The sequence below is a fragment of the Hemitrygon akajei genome, chromosome 5 (assembly GCF_048418815.1).
Source record: "Hemitrygon akajei chromosome 5, sHemAka1.3, whole genome shotgun sequence".
Classification (NCBI taxonomy): domain Eukaryota; kingdom Metazoa; phylum Chordata; class Chondrichthyes; order Myliobatiformes; family Dasyatidae; genus Hemitrygon; species Hemitrygon akajei.
The window spans coordinates 159,413,033-159,429,690 of record NC_133128.1 but is presented as its reverse complement, the minus strand read 5'-3'; the positions used below and the strand labels follow the sequence as shown (position 1 = coordinate 159,429,690).

General features: G+C 37.3%; 1 protein-coding gene across 1 annotated transcript in view; it reads left to right on the top strand.

The window, feature by feature from the left end:
• ankar (ankyrin and armadillo repeat containing) overlaps nucleotides 1–16,658 on the top strand; it is an 81,143-nt gene that overhangs the window by 46,397 nt on the left and 18,088 nt on the right. The window contains exons 12-16 of the mRNA XM_073044520.1: nucleotides 282–450; nucleotides 2,554–2,795; nucleotides 9,376–9,529; nucleotides 11,302–11,463; nucleotides 15,240–15,346. Of these exons, the coding sequence (XP_072900621.1) occupies nucleotides 282–450; nucleotides 2,554–2,795; nucleotides 9,376–9,529; nucleotides 11,302–11,463; nucleotides 15,240–15,346 (834 nt within the window). The remainder of the gene's footprint in view (nucleotides 1–281; nucleotides 451–2,553; nucleotides 2,796–9,375; nucleotides 9,530–11,301; nucleotides 11,464–15,239; nucleotides 15,347–16,658) is intronic.

Here is a 16,658-nt window from a genome sequence, read left to right as displayed (position 1 = left end):
TTTAATCTAAAACCTGACCAGAACTTTACCTTAATCTATAAGATTTGAAAAAGAATCATGAAAATTAGATGCATCTTGGTGCAGGATATTAGGGCAAAAGATGTGAATAAACTGTGGAGGGTACTGGAAACACTTTGCTAAAAAGATAAAATATTCTATACATTTATTGATTAACCAGTATGTGTAGGTTCTGCTGTTACTTTAACTTTACCTAACTAGATGCTGTGCAACTTCTTGTAACTAACTATCCCTTCTGGGACCACACTGTTTTCATTTTCCAGGGTGCAATTCCTCCGCTGGTGAAAATTTTAAATTCTGAGATTGAAGGTGTGCTTATCAATGTAATTAAATTCATTCAGATATTATGCACCAACAATCCAAACAATCAGACCTTAGTAGCTAAGGAAGGAGCGATTCCTCTGTTGGTGGAGCTTTTAAATGTCCCATCAGGTAATCTTCAAAAATGTTCCTGAAAATTTTAGCTACAATTTTCTTTTGCATGAACAAAATTTCAAGTGCATAGTTAAGAGATGGGGGACACAATTTATGCCTACATCACCAGGACTGAAATTAACACACATTAGTATCCAAAATGCTGAATTAAAGACCTTAATTTACAGATGTTGGAGATTAATTTGGAGCTAATGTATTTAATGTCTAAAGGGAGTTTACGTGAAAATTTGCCTTAAGAATGCTTAAGTTTTCTGTGTTTTCAAGGAGAGCTGACACTAGATTCATTAACAAAGGTGAAAGGTTTGTTATCAGGTAGAGAAAGGAGGCACTATTTGACACAGAATGATGAATGGTATAAAACAATTAGCTAAGTAGCTATAACAGAGGATGTAAAGGGTACTTTATCTCAACTCAACTATCTTATGTACAATATGGAATGGTTAACAATCATCTGCCATCAGCCTTAGGGACTGAAAATAGATATTAGATTTGATTGGATTCCACTGATATTATTTTATTCAATTTTTTCATTAAATAGAGGTCAGTATTAGGTCCCAACATTAGTGGGTTGAGTGGAACAAGCACGCAAAATACCACTCTCTCAGAATTGCATACAAATGTGACTTGAAGACCAAAGATGTGCTAGAGTCTGGAAAAATGAACAGATTGCTAGAGGAACTTAATGGTCAAGAGACATCTGCGGGTGTAAATAATGTTGAACCCTGCAGCAGTACTAAGAGGGGACGGGAAAGATGCTAACAGTACAGAGTGGAGTGGGATAGAAGCTGATAGATGAACACGAAGGAAGAAGAAATCTAGGTAGACAGTTGAATGTGTGCGGGTGGAGAGCACCAAGCATATTGCCTTTTGTCAATATCATTACTGTACGTCTTGCTAGAATAAACATAAAGGGCTGCCCTCCTTTGCAGTAAGTTGTGTTTAACACAGTATTCCATAACTTATCACATAGACAATGTAGATTTCTAGTAGAGTTCTCACTTTTCCAGTAATGTTTGTAATGGGTCAGATAGAGGAAAATTGTGAGTTACCTGCTGTGAAGCAATCTTCCCACAATACATAATTCCCTGATTACTTCCAGAGTATCAGTTTAACTATTAGAAAAAGAGTATATTCCTTAATTAAGTAACCTTATGATTGGAAAAATGGCATTAATATAGGCAAAGTAATTGATAGTTTCAATTTTCCAAGACTCTCTTTCTCCTTTAATTAGATGTTAACAGATATTGCAACTGTGTTTTCACCATGGTATCATAATACCACAAGTTCAAGAAATTGGAAGTGTACTGTAGGTTACCAAAGACCAGACTTAGGAAAATTCAACTTCACACAAATTATCCTATAGAGAATTTTTGAAGCTAATGATAATAATAATAGCAATAAAATGTTTCATGATAATTATTAATGACGGGATGCAGTATATACTCCAATAGTTTAATTATATGTAGTGTTAGGATAATTATTTAATGAAATGAATGAATTATAGCAAGTATATCTAAAGTAATATATGGGCAGCTAAAGAAAATGGACATTTTGACTTATGGAATTATCAGCTAATGGACAGTTCTCAGGAAATGAACCTTTATGTCACTTAGAGACTGCCTGTGTAACTGGAAAACACTCGTCAGTTGATGTCTGAAAGAATTGTCTTTTGATTGTTACATAGAGCTGCTGTTTGTTTCCAACACTAGGCAAGTCAGAGACACAAGAAACTGCAGATACTGGAAAAGAAACTGCTGGAGGAAACTAATAGGACAGGCAGCATCTGCATGTGGAGGCAGAGACACAGTTGACATTTCATGTCAAGTTCCTTCTTCAGGACTGAAGCATAAAGGGGGAATAACCAAAAAAACTTCTAGAACTTTCAATCTTGATATGGGATCTTGGTCTCAACCCAAAATAACAATTGTCTTCTGTCTTCATAGAAGCTGCATGGCTGGCTGAGTTCCTCCAGCAGTTTTTGTTTTGCTTTATATTCCCAGCTAGATGAATATATAGCCAATATTCTTTGATGAATAAATTAGAATGTGTAATGAAACTCAGATTCTTAACATTTTTGTGGAATTATTTTCTATTATGTAGAAGATCTGGTGAGCTATGCTTCAGTTACTTTGGCTGAAATTGCTCGTGGAAATAGATTGAATCAGGATACAATTGCAGCTGAAGGGGCAATTCCATCTCTGGTAAAAATCCTCAGTGGACGGAAAATTAAGATGCAATTAAAGGCTGTAGCAGCAGTGGAGGTTTTAGCTGACAAAAATGCCGCAGTACAAAAAGAATTTCTTGCTTTGTCTGCCGATAAACACATTTTGAAGCTTCTTAAGGTATTTTATAATCCAAATCTTGTTTGTATAATTTAAATTCAGATTAAAACATTGATTAATGGCTTGTTCATTATGGACTAACATCTGAAAAGTTTGAAGAGATCATAAATATGGAATGAACCTCATATTTTTATGATGCTTCTTAATTCATTAAAAATAGAATTATGTTAATATATTCACATAGATTTACTGCCTTCTTGTTATCATTTGTTTGGTTGAGATGAAGTCATCTCCCATTGAGTTCATTGAAATCTGGTCATGACACTCATCCACTCCTTTCTCTAGTGACACAGCTAGTAGAACTTTTCCTTCACAGCTTCAGCAACCAAGGTCAATGAAGAGCACTGATGTTGCCCATTTGGAGTTTGCACCTTTTCTCTGTGATTGCATGGGCACAAAGCTCATAATTCAAAGTAAATTTATTATCAAAGTAGTTATATGTCACCACATACTCCCTTGAGATTCATTCTCTTGTGGGCATTCACAATAAATATAAAGAAGTACAGTAGAATCAATGAAAAACAGCACGCATCAAAGAGGGACAGACAACCATCATATAACAAGCAACAAATTGTGCAAATAAAAAAGGTAAAAAAACAAATAATAATAAATACGCATGTAATAAATATTGAGAAACATGAGTTGTAGGGTCCTAGAAAGTGAGCACATAGTATGTGGAATCAGTTTATTGTCGGGTGAGGTTCAAGAGCCTCATGGTCAAGGGGTAATAAATGTTCCTGAATCTGGTAGTGTGGGACCTGAGGCTCCTGTACCTCCTTCCTGATGGCAGCAGCAAGAAGAGTGTATGGCCTGGATGGCAAAGGTCCTTGATGATGGATGCTGCTTTCCTGCAACAGCACTCCACGTAGATGTGCTTAATTGTGGGGAGGGTTTTTTCTATGACAGGCTGGGTTTACAACCTGTACTTTTTGTACACTTTTCCATTCAAAGGCTGTGGTGCTTCCATACCAGACCATGATGCAACCAGTCAATATACTTTCCACCACATATCTATAGACGTTTGTCGAAGTTTTAAATGACTTGCTGAATCTTCACAAACTTCACAGTAAGTAGAGGTGCTGCCGTGCTTTATAATGGCACTTGCTCACTTGGCCCCCAGGACAGGTCCTCTGAAATGATAACACCGAGGAATTTAAAGTTGCTGACCCTCTCTACCTCTGATCCTCTGATAAGGACTAGCTCATGGACCTCTGATTTCCTCCTCCTAAAGTCAATAACCAACTCCTTGGTCTTGCAGACATTGAGTGAGAGGTTGTTGTTGTGGCACCACTCAGCCAGATTTTCAATCTCCCTCCTATATGCTGATTAGTCACCTCCTTTGATTCGGCCAATAACAGGGGTGTCATCAACAAATTAAAATATGGCATTGGAACTGTAATTAGCCACACAGTCATAAGCATAAAGCAAGTAGAGCAAGGGACTAATCACACAGTCTTGTGACTGGCCTATGCTGATGGTGATTGTGGAGGAGATGTTGCTGCCAATCAAAACTGACTGGGGTCTCCAAGTAAGGAAATGTAGGATCCAGTTGCAAAAAGAGGTATTGAAGCCTAGGTCTTGAGCTTCATGATTAGTTTTGAGATGATGATAGTGTTGAATGCACAGCTGTAGTCAATGAACAGCATCTTCAGTAACCAGATGTACCAGAGTTAAATGAAGAGAAAATGAAATGGCATCTGCTGTTTGGCTGTTATGATGATAGGTTGGAGTGGATCCAAGTCACTCCTCAGGCAGGAGTTGATATGTTTTATCTCCAACCCATCAAAGCACTTTGTCACAGTGGATAAGTACTACTGGACGATAGTCATTAAGGTAAGTTACCGTATTCTTGGGCACCAATATAGTTGAAGCCTGCTTGAAGCATTCAGTACTTCAGATTGCCAAAGTGAGAGATTAAAGGTATCAGTGAACACTTCTGCCAGTTGATTAGCACAATTCTTCAGTACTTGGCCAGGTATGTAGTCTGGGCCAAATACATTACATGGGTTCACCCTCCTGAATGACGCTCTTGCATTGGCCTCAGAGAATGAAATCACTGGGTCATCAGGGGTTGTGTGAGTTCATGAAGTTGCCTCTATATTTTGTCGGTCAAAGCACGCATAAAAGGCATTGAGCTCATCTGGGAGCGAAACTTTGTTGTCATATATGCCACTCAGTTTGATTTTGTTGGAGGTGATAAAATTCAAGCCCTGCCATAGCTGTCGAGCATCCTTCTGTGATTCAAGTTTGGTCTGGAATTGCCACTTCACATGTAAGATGGCTTTCTGAAGGATGTACCTGAATCTCTTGTATTTTACTTACTCCAGACCTGAGTGCCACTGATCTGGCCCTCAGCAGATTGCAGATATCATGGTTTATCCAGGGTTTCTGGTTGGGAAAGGTTGAATGATTTTTTGGGGACACGTGCATCCACAGCTGACTTTATAAAGTCATGACAACCATGACGTATTTGTTTAGACCCTCCTTTGAGTCCTTGCGTGTGGCCTGACTCAAAGCAATCCCATTGCTGCTCTTCTGCCTCCCACGACCACTCTTTGTTGGCCTTACCTCTGGAGCCTTGCTCTTTAGCCTCTACCTGTACACAGGTAGGAGGAAGACAGCTAAATGATCAGATTTCCTGAAAGGTGAGCTAGGGATGGAACAGAAGTATTCCGTTGGGACCTCTGGTGCTGCAGGTGATATGTTGATGATAAATGGGCAGAGATTTCCTCAAGCAGGCCTGATTGAAGTCCTCAGCAGTGATTTGAAAGGTATCCAGATAGGCTATTTCTTGCTTGCTAATCGCAGCACTCACTACGAGTGCTTGGTTAACATCCACATTTGGTGGTATGTAAACTGACTGCAGTCAGGATCGTGGAAGAGAACTCTTGGTAAGTAGAACAGATGGCACTTAATCATCAGATGATCCAGGTTGGGAGCACAACAGTGCAACAAGACCACTACATCCAAGAATCACCAAGAATTTATCATGAAATCCGATCCTCCACCTCTTGCCTTTTTTTGAATTAGCTGTTCAATCCATCATATGGATTGAGAACCCCTCTATCAGAAATGCTGTATCCAGCATTTCCATTGAGAGCCACGACTCAGTAAAACAGAAAATGCAGTAATCACTCATTTCCCTCCAATGCAGGAATCTTGTCTTTAGGTCCTCTGTCTTGTTTCCAGTAACTGTACATTTGCTAACAAGATGCTAGGTAGAGGAAAATTTGCACCCTAATGTTGGGATGCCCCAGCTTCCTTCCACATCCCAGAGACATGCCAGTTGTTCTATTAATTGGTCATTGTAAATTGCCTCTACAGTTAAGGAATCCAATACCAGCTGGAGGAATTTGATGGGAGTAGATTATAAGGAAAATTGATGGGGAAAATGGGATTGTTCTGAGAGTTGGCATAGATTTGATGGATGGACTGGTTTCATTCGTTGTTTTAAAGAACTGTGAAAAATTCTTCTTCCTATGTTTATCTGTTTTCTCTATACTATTTACTTCATTTTCTCAAAATGCTGCCAAGTTTTTGGCATTTTTTGGTGAAAAAACTTCTGAATACTCTGTATTAGCAATCATATTAAATTTGCTAGAGACACCAACTTCATACTGTCTGATAATCTGCATGGTTGCTTATATTTTGAAAGGTTATTTTTAAAGTTAGCCTGGACTTTTTTTTGTCTAATTAGAGAATGTGAGCATTTCTAACATGACCAAGATTTATTGCCAGTCCCTTACATCCTTGGAAGCTAATGATAAGCCACCACCTTGAACATCTGCAGACTTGTGATGATGTTGGTTTCATAGTGTTATTAAATTACATGCCGAATATTTAGACCCAGCAACAAAAAATAACAGCAATGTATTGTATGTCCAAATACTGTGAACTAGATGGGGGTGGGGGTGCTGCAGATAATGGAATTTCATTTTCTTGTTCTTATTGGTAGTAGAGATCATACATTTAGTCAAAGAATCCTTGGCAAATTGCAACAGTGTATTTTATAGATAGCACATTCTGCATCCATCTTGTGCCAATGGTGGAGCAACTCCAAGTTTATGATGGTGGAATGAGTGTCATCCAAGTGGCTGTTATATTTACTTGCACTTATTCAAGCAAACAGAGAGTATTCCATCACTCAGTTGGCTTGCCAGAAATTGGGGAGTTAGGAGATGAGTCACTCACTGATGATATATCTCACCTGCTCCTGCGATTACAATCTTGGTTAGTGATCCATTTTTCTTTTTGGTTAGAAGTGAATCTCAGGATGTTGATGGTGGTGACTCAGCATCAGTAATGTTGTAAACTATCAAGGATGGTAATAAAGCTTACTTTGGTTGGAGGCAGTCTTTGCTGGATATTCTAAGAGTGTGAATGCTATTTGTCATTTTCAATTGTAATTTGAATGTCATCTCTTATTCCCTTGGGAAAATTCTTGCAGCAGTGTTAAGCTTATATAATTGTCCCCAAACAACCATAATCATCTTCTCTTAGATTAGGTTATGAATCCATTCTTCAGAGCATTTTCACTTTGATTTCCATTGTCTTCGAGTTTGTAAAGTTCAGCAACCATTCTCACCTCATTTCTGGAATTCAAACCATCAACCTAAAATGGCATCACGTTACTTTTTTCACAGATGCTGCTGACCTGTTGGGTACTTCCAGCATTTTCTGTATCTATTTAAAGTTTCCACCGTCTGCAGTTTTAATGTTTTTCAAATTGCCTGATGTTTGAATACTATGATGACTGTAAAACTGTATGACTGCAAATTTCTCTGTCTTATCATTAGTATTTATTTGCCGTACTTTACCATTATCGAGAATGAGGATGTACTTGGAGTCTCCTCTGCCCATTATTGGTTTAATTATTATAACTTGATTAATTATAATTAAAATTGTTTACTTATACTATTTTTGACATGACGTGGTACGTATGCAAAGCTTTGATCTGATTTGATACATGGTGGATCACTTAGCTCAGCCTAGAGCAAACGGCTTCCTCTGTTTCACATTCATACAGTCTTGCTGACATTCAATAGCATTACTGTTGCTGAGCCCTTGAAATTTCAGCAGCTTAGCACCTAACATTTGGGAATGTCTGGTGCTGCAATTGATATGCTTGTCTACATTTTATTGGTCCAGTGTTGTTCTTGATGGTAGTGGGAGAGCAAAGAATATTCCACACCATGAGAAGTTTGATTTCGTTGGAATAAAATTTTGTTTCCGCTGTAGTCCATTTCATCCATCTGTGCTCAGTGTTTGGTTACTAGATATACTGTACACTCAGTGACCATTTTATTTGATACACCTGTACATCCACTTGTTACTGCAAGTATTAAATCAGCCAATTTATGCATAAAAACATGCAGACATGGTCAAGAAGGTCAGTTTTTCTTCAGATCAACATCAGAAAAAGGAAAGAAGTGTGATCTAAATGACTTTGACTGTGGAATGATTGTTAATGCCAGACAGGGTGGTTGGATTATCTTGGAAACTACTGATTTCCTGGGATTTTTACGCACAAGAGTCTCTAGAGTTTACAAAGAATGATGTGAAAAGCAAAAAAAAATCAAGTGAGCAGCAAGTCTGTGGGCAAAAATGCCTTGATAATGAGAGAGGTCAAAGGAGAATGGCTAGACTAGTTCAAGGTGACAGCATGGCCACAATAGCTCAAGTAACCAGGCATTACAACAGTGGTGTGCTGAAGAGCATCTCTGAATGCACAGCATGTCGAACTGTGAAGTGGATGGGCTACAGCAGCAGAAGAACATGAAGAACAAACTAACCTTTTGACCATGTCTGCTTGCTTTTATTTATTGAGTTGCTGCCACATGATTGGCTGATTAGATATTTGAATTAATAAGCAGGCATACAAGTGTACCTAATTAAGTGGCCACTGAGTGTATAATACAGTACATTCATGACTTATCATTCTTAATAAGTAACATTATATCAGCATAACGTCAATTTTGTTTATATAAGTTTCTTGAGCAAACATTCCAATAGTCGTTACACAGGTTTCAGCCTCTCAGTGCAGGGCCATAAATTGTGGACTTACCCATTGCAGGAGCTATATCAAATATCATCACGTTCCTCAGCACATAATTGTGGACTATAGAAGGGGGTTATCCACTCTGTTCTCCTTGCACTGGAAAACAATTAGGTTTTGAGTAGAATAGGGGACATCTTTCACCAAGATGATCAAACTCCAGCAGCAGTTAATGTTTGTTTTTGTGTACATCCTTGGAGCACAGAGTCATGCTTTGCACACTTGTTTGGGATGAATTTAAACAAAGACCATCACATCTGACTTTAGACCACCTTAGCATACATACTGTACATTCTGGAAGAAGAAACTCCACCCCCCCCACCCCCATCTCTCCCCATCCAGAACAACATGTGCATACTTTCAACGTTTGAACTGCAGCGAATAAAAATGCTCACCATCATCTTGCTTCTGAAGGCAATAGGGATAAGTAACTATTAGTAGTTTTGCTACTTACTTCTGTATAATGTTCTCATGTGCATATCATATGGGAAAACTTTAAACACTGTCATTCCATACTTTTTTCAGGTTTTTGAGATTGAGATCAGAGAACAGGCTGCAACAGCTATTTGGGCTCTGGCAGGACAGACTTTGACTCAACGAACACGTATGGCCAAGGAAATTGGCTATAATTTGGTCATTGATCTTCTATTATCTTCATCTGATAAAATGCACTATGTTGGTAAATAGTTTTCTAATAAATAATGAAAAACATAACACTAAGCATAGATTTCTAATGTGATTATAAATTGTGCTAAGATACTGATGTATGGTACAACTGTGGTTAGTGTGCAAATGTAATGAACCTCAGTTCTGTTTTCAGAATAAAAGGGAGAAGTAATAGGAAGAAAGGCCCCATGTGCACTTTCTAGTGGCATTTACAATGACCTGGATACAATTTGTCCAAGCACTCAGCCAGCTTCAGATGTTGCACTATGGTGTAGCAAGTAAGGGCATCAAAAATACCATTTGTTTATAATTTTTGTGGAAAATATTTTTCTACTTAAATATCCACATTCATGAAGTTTCTCTCCTACTTCCTGGAGCAGATCATTCCTTCTAAAATAATAAATTTTAAACAATTTGGATTGCATATAATGCTGAGATTGTCTTCTTACAACAAATATTGTTAAAGGGAAATTTGGTCAAAGTGTTACAAATTATGTGAGATTTTCGTAAGATGATTAAAAAACGTTTCCATTGACAGAGAACAACCAGAAATACTGATTCAAAACAATATGAAAATTGGGGAAGTGAATAGAGTTTATTTCATGTGGCAAGCTTCCTCCCACAATCCAAAGACGTACCGATTGGTAGGTTAATTGATCATTGTAAATTGTCCCGTGATTACGCTGGTGTTACTGGCATCGTGGCTCAAAGGGCCGAAAAGACCTATTCCATGCTGTGTGTCAATAAAATAAAATAAAATAAAGATAGAATGCAAGGACAGACAGCATTGTAACATTCAAAAGGATATCAGGTATATATATAAACATTTGCAAGCATTTGGAGAAAGAACAATACCACTGACAATACACTGAGTGTCATTCTACTGTGGTGTATTATTCATTGGGAGTGCAGTTGTTAAACAGTTAAATAACTGAAAATTCAGAAAAGAAATTAATATCCCTATGGAAATTATGAAAGAATTAGTAATTCACTTGAATTAGTGTTCTCCACAGAGAAACCTACAGGACAAATATCTGTATTTGTTAATTTATATCCTAGTCTGCAGAATATCTGAAAATATAAAATTATTATAAAATATGATATAAATATTAATAACAATAAAATGTTATATAATATACATTATGAAATAAAATATTATAAAATATACAAAATTTGAAAAATTATAAAATATGAAATTATTAAGTAGAATCAGGAAACTCATTGGGGCACAAATTATTTGCTATCTAATGTAGGAGTTTTTGTTTATTCTTCAAGTTAGGGTTTATTTAGGGTATAAGTAAATGAAGTTGTTTTTTATTCAGAATTATTGCACATAACTATTTAATTTTGGACTTCTAGATGTTCTGCAGAATATCAGTATATGAAATAATCAAACTCAGTAAGTAAAACATTAACTTGCTATCATTTTGGAAACATAAACAGCTGTTTAAAAATTTGGTTTAATAATTATGTTCCTTAAATTACTTGTAGGATATTTGTGGTTGTTAATCATGGCAGTCATTTCTTAATATAGATTAGGTGGTATTGCCACTTTATTACTTTTCATACACTATAAGGGACAACATTATGAAGTACAGTTAATGAAAACAGAAAGATTTTTGGATTTTCTGCCTTGGTTATCAAACATTTCAACATTTTTAATGAATCAATTTGAATTGTATTTCAGGAGAATATCTATGTGAATCAGTTTTTTTTAACATAGTTGGGATCACTACTATTCCCACAGCAAACAATTATATTAAAACAATTGTTTTATTTATTTAGCTTGCCAGGCAATGATTGCCCTGAGTGAGTGCAACAAGGAACAACAAAACAAAATATGTGCAAAAAATGGAATCCCTCCCTTGATTCGACTTTTACGGAGCTCAAATATATCTTTGCGCACATTGTTGAGTGGCATCACTGCCCTGGGTACTATGTGTGTTGGTTAGTACACTCTTTTTACTAGAAATTATATTAAAGGCACTTGGAGATGCACAATTAGTACATGTCATTAAAGATCACCTTACATTGAAAATTATTCTCCCTTATTATCTCATTCCTATATGCTTCTTGGTTCCTTAAGGTAATCATAGCCAGGGGAGGTAGTGGGAATAATCTCCCACTACCTATTGAATGCTCATAATGATGTGTCTCTGATAACCAAGTCCAGCTCCCGGCCTTCACAAACTACTAACCCCAGCAGAACAGTTTCTACTGACAGGAGAAGGAGCAAAGGCGGGTTACTGGTGTCTTCAAACCAGTCACTTCGGGCAGATGAGGCTCTTTAGCTTATCTAGGAGAAGGATAACTCTGACCTCAAAACTCTGGTGCCTTGAGGTGAATACCCACTCATAGGGAAGGCTTCAGAAACAAATATCACTGTGCGAAGCGCAGAAACAAGTATCACTGTGATGATTGTATGCTCTAATATCAATTGTTTGGTGACAATAAAGTAAAGTAAAGTAAAGGAGTAAACTCCAATGAAAAGTCCAGAGCTGGAGTCCCTAAGGAAGTACTACATTGAGTTCACTGCTAACTGGCTACTCCTGTGATGCTGCTCGTGCCTAATTGTATCAGTCTATGCTGTCCCTTTGGATTCATCAGCTGCCTAGAGAAGGGGAGCCTGCTGCATGGGCAGCAATTTGCTCTCCATATTGTACTGCCTTTTCTTGCATATTGTATCACGTAGATAGCTAGACGTAAAATCCAAGGTCGACCCCGACCAATGGAGGGCCTCAACAATATGCTTCCTTGTCACCATCTGAAATTATATCAACAACAGTTGTGTCATATGCAAATTTATAGATGGCATTTGAGCTGTGGGTAGATACACAATCAGGAGTGCAGAGAAAGTAGACCAGTGGCATCCTTGAGCTGAATCTGCTTTGTCAGTGAGGGAGATGTTATTTTCTATCCACACTGGTGTGGTGTCCTGATGAGGAAGTCAGGGATCCTTTTCCAGGGAGAGCTACAGAAGCCCAGGTTTTGAAGCTTGTTGATTAGTATTGAGGGGATTGAATGTTGAGCTATAATCTATAAACAGCAGCATGACATAGGTTTGCTGTTGTTCAGGTTGTCCAAGACCTAGTGAAGAGCCAGTGAGATTGCATCTGCTGTAGACCTATTGTGGAGGTATGCAAATTGCAACAAATCCAGGTCATTGCTTAGGCAAGAATTAATTGAAGCCATGACCTTCCTCTCAATGTGTGTAAATGTGTAGCTACTAGGAAATAGTCAATGAGACAGTTCATCCTGCTCTCTTGACATTGGTATGATTGATGTCCCTTTGAAGCAGCTGAGAACCTCCAACTACAGCAATGAGATACTGAGGATGTCCTTGAACACAACCTATTGACACAGGTGTCCAGACCCTGCCAGGGACACCATCAGGGCCTGACACCTTGCAAGGATTCACCCTCATGAAAGGTAAATAATGGAGAGAAGTATATAATGTTATGAGCATAGATGGGTTAGATAGCCAGTCTTTTTCCCAGGGTGGAAATGTTAAAGGCCAGATGGCAGAGTAGAAGTTTAATGAAGATTTATGAGGCAGGGTTTTTTTACTCAGAGAGTGGTAGGTGCCTGAAACACACCACCAGGAATGATGTTACAAGCAGGTATGAGTGATGTTTAAGAGGCACTTAGGCAGACGCATGAACAGGCAGGGAAGAAAGGGGTGCAGACCTTATACTATCAGAACAAGAGAACAAAATAAAATTAAAACTAGGCTAAAATCAGATATGAGATTTTGGTTTTAGGGCAAAGTATGGAGATAGTAGGAAAGGGCACCTTCTGAAATCTTAATGGAAAAACTTGATACCTGTATTTACTTTGCTGACAGGACCTTTGATCAGAGAGAGTTCTTCTGATTTCTTTTGCTCTGCAATGACTTAGATGTGGAGTCAAGTAATGATTTGAAGACAAGTTAGGACACTGTTTTTGGATATCTTGTCAAATTACATGGAGTATATGTTGGAAAGATGATCTGAAGTTTAAATCAGTCATTATATAATTAAAAGCTCAATAAGTGGAATAGGATCTAATTCAGCATCCCTTCAATATGTTTTTGAATAATTATAACAATATTCAATTTTAAATACATCTCTAATTTGAAATGTATTATTATATAACTATAATGCTTTTGACTGGTTCAACTGTACTGCCAACCAACACCAAACAAAGAGATCTGTATGTTCCACCCCACCATAGGTCCTTGCATATTTCTCAAAACTCAAATAATCCCTTCAAAAGGAGTTTCAGATATTACAAACTACATTGCCATGATATGTTCAATCCCTGTTTTGAAAGGAAACACTTATTATTGCCTCATCCAAATTAGAAGCTCCTTATAAAGATGCCACACTTTGGATATCCTGCAAAGTCATTGCAGAACAAAATAAATCAGAAGAACTCTCTCTGATCAAAGGTCCTGTCAGTAAAATAAATACAGGTACCAAGTTTTTCCATTAAGATTTCCTTTCCTACTATCTCCATACCTTACACTAAAACCAAAATCTCATAGATTGAGATTCTTGAGTTGTATTTCACCAAAACAGGCCCTTCAGCAATTCATCTACAGCCACCAAGATGCCTAAATAAGCCAATTCCATTTGCCTGTGTATGGTGTATTTCTGTCTAAATCTTTCTTATACATGTACCTATCCAAATGTTTTTTTAGGTATTGTAATTATATCTGCTTGTACATCCTCTGGAAGCTCATTCCATATATCCATTACTATCCACGTGAAAAAATTACCCCACAGATCCCTTTTAAACCTTGTAATGATCATTTTTCGGATGAATGACAAGTTTCAATGTTTTAGTTTATATGAATCTTAACCACAACCCCTCTCACTTTAAACCAATGCCCTCGTTTAAAATTCCTCTACCTCAGGAAAAAATATGTGACTATCAATCTGATCTATACTCCATATAATTTTCTAAACTTCTCGGCCCTTCATATAATTCAAGCTCTCAAATCCCAGAAGCATCTGTGTGAATCTTTTCTGCATCTCTCTAGCTTAATCACATCTTTCTTATAGTATTGCAACCAGTATTGCACTCAAAACGTACTCCAAGTACCATCTCACCAACATTTTGTACAACTGACTCTTATCATGTTATGTAAAACCTTAAACTAAAATACCATTGTCATCTTATGTATCATAACTAGGTAGAAATTCAATATTGAGTCCAAAACTCGGTGACATGCTCAGCTGAAGGATGTCTCTCCTAAAGCTTCTGCTGAGCCTTATTGTAATAGTAGGGGGGGCCACAGAGAGATAGGTCAACATGGGAGTGGGATGAAGAATTAATATAGAAAAGCCTTTGTTAGCATTCATAGAGATGAAGCCATATTTCAGAAAGAAAGAGAATATGTCAGATGCACCCATTTGGAAAATCTGAATGCTGAAGCAAATGCAGTGGTGATAGAGGAACTGAGGAAATGGAATAGTTCTTTCAGGAAGAAGGACAGGAGAAAGTATGGTTGAGATGATTATGAGAGTCAGTAATAAATATTTATGACTCGCCTTTCCCATGAGATAGAGTTGGGGTAATTCAGACAGAGAAAGGAAGAGCCAATTTCCACCTTGCTTTTCCCTGTATATGACGAACTCCAACACTTACTTCAGTTTCAGGAGAAGAAATAAAGTTATTAATATATATATAATTATTTCTGTATATCATCTATTTAAACAATTATATGTTTCTTTGTGTAGGTGTTGCACATAAAAATAATCCAATTAGTCAGCAGAAGATTGTAGAAGAGGGCGGCATAGATGTACTTCTCTATTTGCTTTTTTCAACACATTCTCACCAAGTGCAGGTAACACTGGATGGATTATTACAGTAGTAAAACTGCATACACTTGTGGTAATTGGAGCAATTTATATTAGAGGAAAACAAGTCTCTCATTACCTAAAGGCAACACGAGTGAATCTGCAGATGCTGGAAATAAATTTTAAAAAACCCATGTGCCTGCAGTGCTTAGATCATTGTATGCATGGCAACCTTCAGATACTTAAACTAATGCTGCTTTAACATTTAATTATACTTCATTGTATCAGGAGAAAAATATCAGTTGTTTGAACTAAAACAAAAGATTGTTTGTATAAGGAGAAGAGTAAAGGTATCAGAGGCAGTCAACGAGAAGCAATTAGAATAAAAAGGGTCAAGCCTATTTTACAGGGTTAGAGTAATTTAGCAGTGGCTGCAGACACCTGATCTGCCAATACATTTTATTAAGGGGTCCTAGGAGCTTCTTGAAATGAATGTTGGACTTCACTTCAATGTTAAAGTGAGTCGTTTATGTTCATTTCAGGCCCAGAATCCCAAATAGCTTGGTTTAAAAATTGTGATACTAAACCTCCAGTTGGTACTTTACAGTCTTAAGTAGCAATCCGGTAAACCTTGAAATCAATTAGAAGCAATGTTCCTCACATGTTAGTTTAACTCAGAAATTATGCAAAGGGTATTCTACAAGCTCAAAAAGAGCCAGGAACTTGGAAGATGTTTGGCATTTTGAGGTGGTAGTACTAGAAAGCACTGAAAGAACACTTATGTACTGCTACAGGTATGAGTACTCCCTCCAGAGCATCCTTATCAGTTGTCGTCATATCTCTGGGCCTCTGAATTGTCTGAAATTCATTTAGCCAGTCAGGCAAACATTCTAATAGTATCTTGACTGGCAAATCAACTTGTTTATTTGGTTTGCACCAAGATGTAAGCTTGTTGTATCTCTTTTGAAACACAAATAATTTAGCCAGCCCTTCGCCTTCACCTTTCTGAGGGCTATAATATGAATTCAGAACATGAATTCAGAAACATGGAAACTGATCATCCCAAAACAGATCATGATAGGGTTCATTCTCCACAAAGATATCGAAAATACACAAGTCATGTAAGATTATTGAACAGTTAGCACCAAAAGGAGGAGAGGATGAACCATGATCAATTGTTATCATGTGACAAGGATTTATTTTCTACAAAATTAGTGCAGCCACTATCTTGGGATACATTATCTGCATCAAACGATGATCTGATTTTATTTGAGGACTGCTATAGCTGCATACTGTATATAAAACTGTCATGAATTTAAATAGTATATCTAGCATGGAAATATGATCTTCATTACAAGA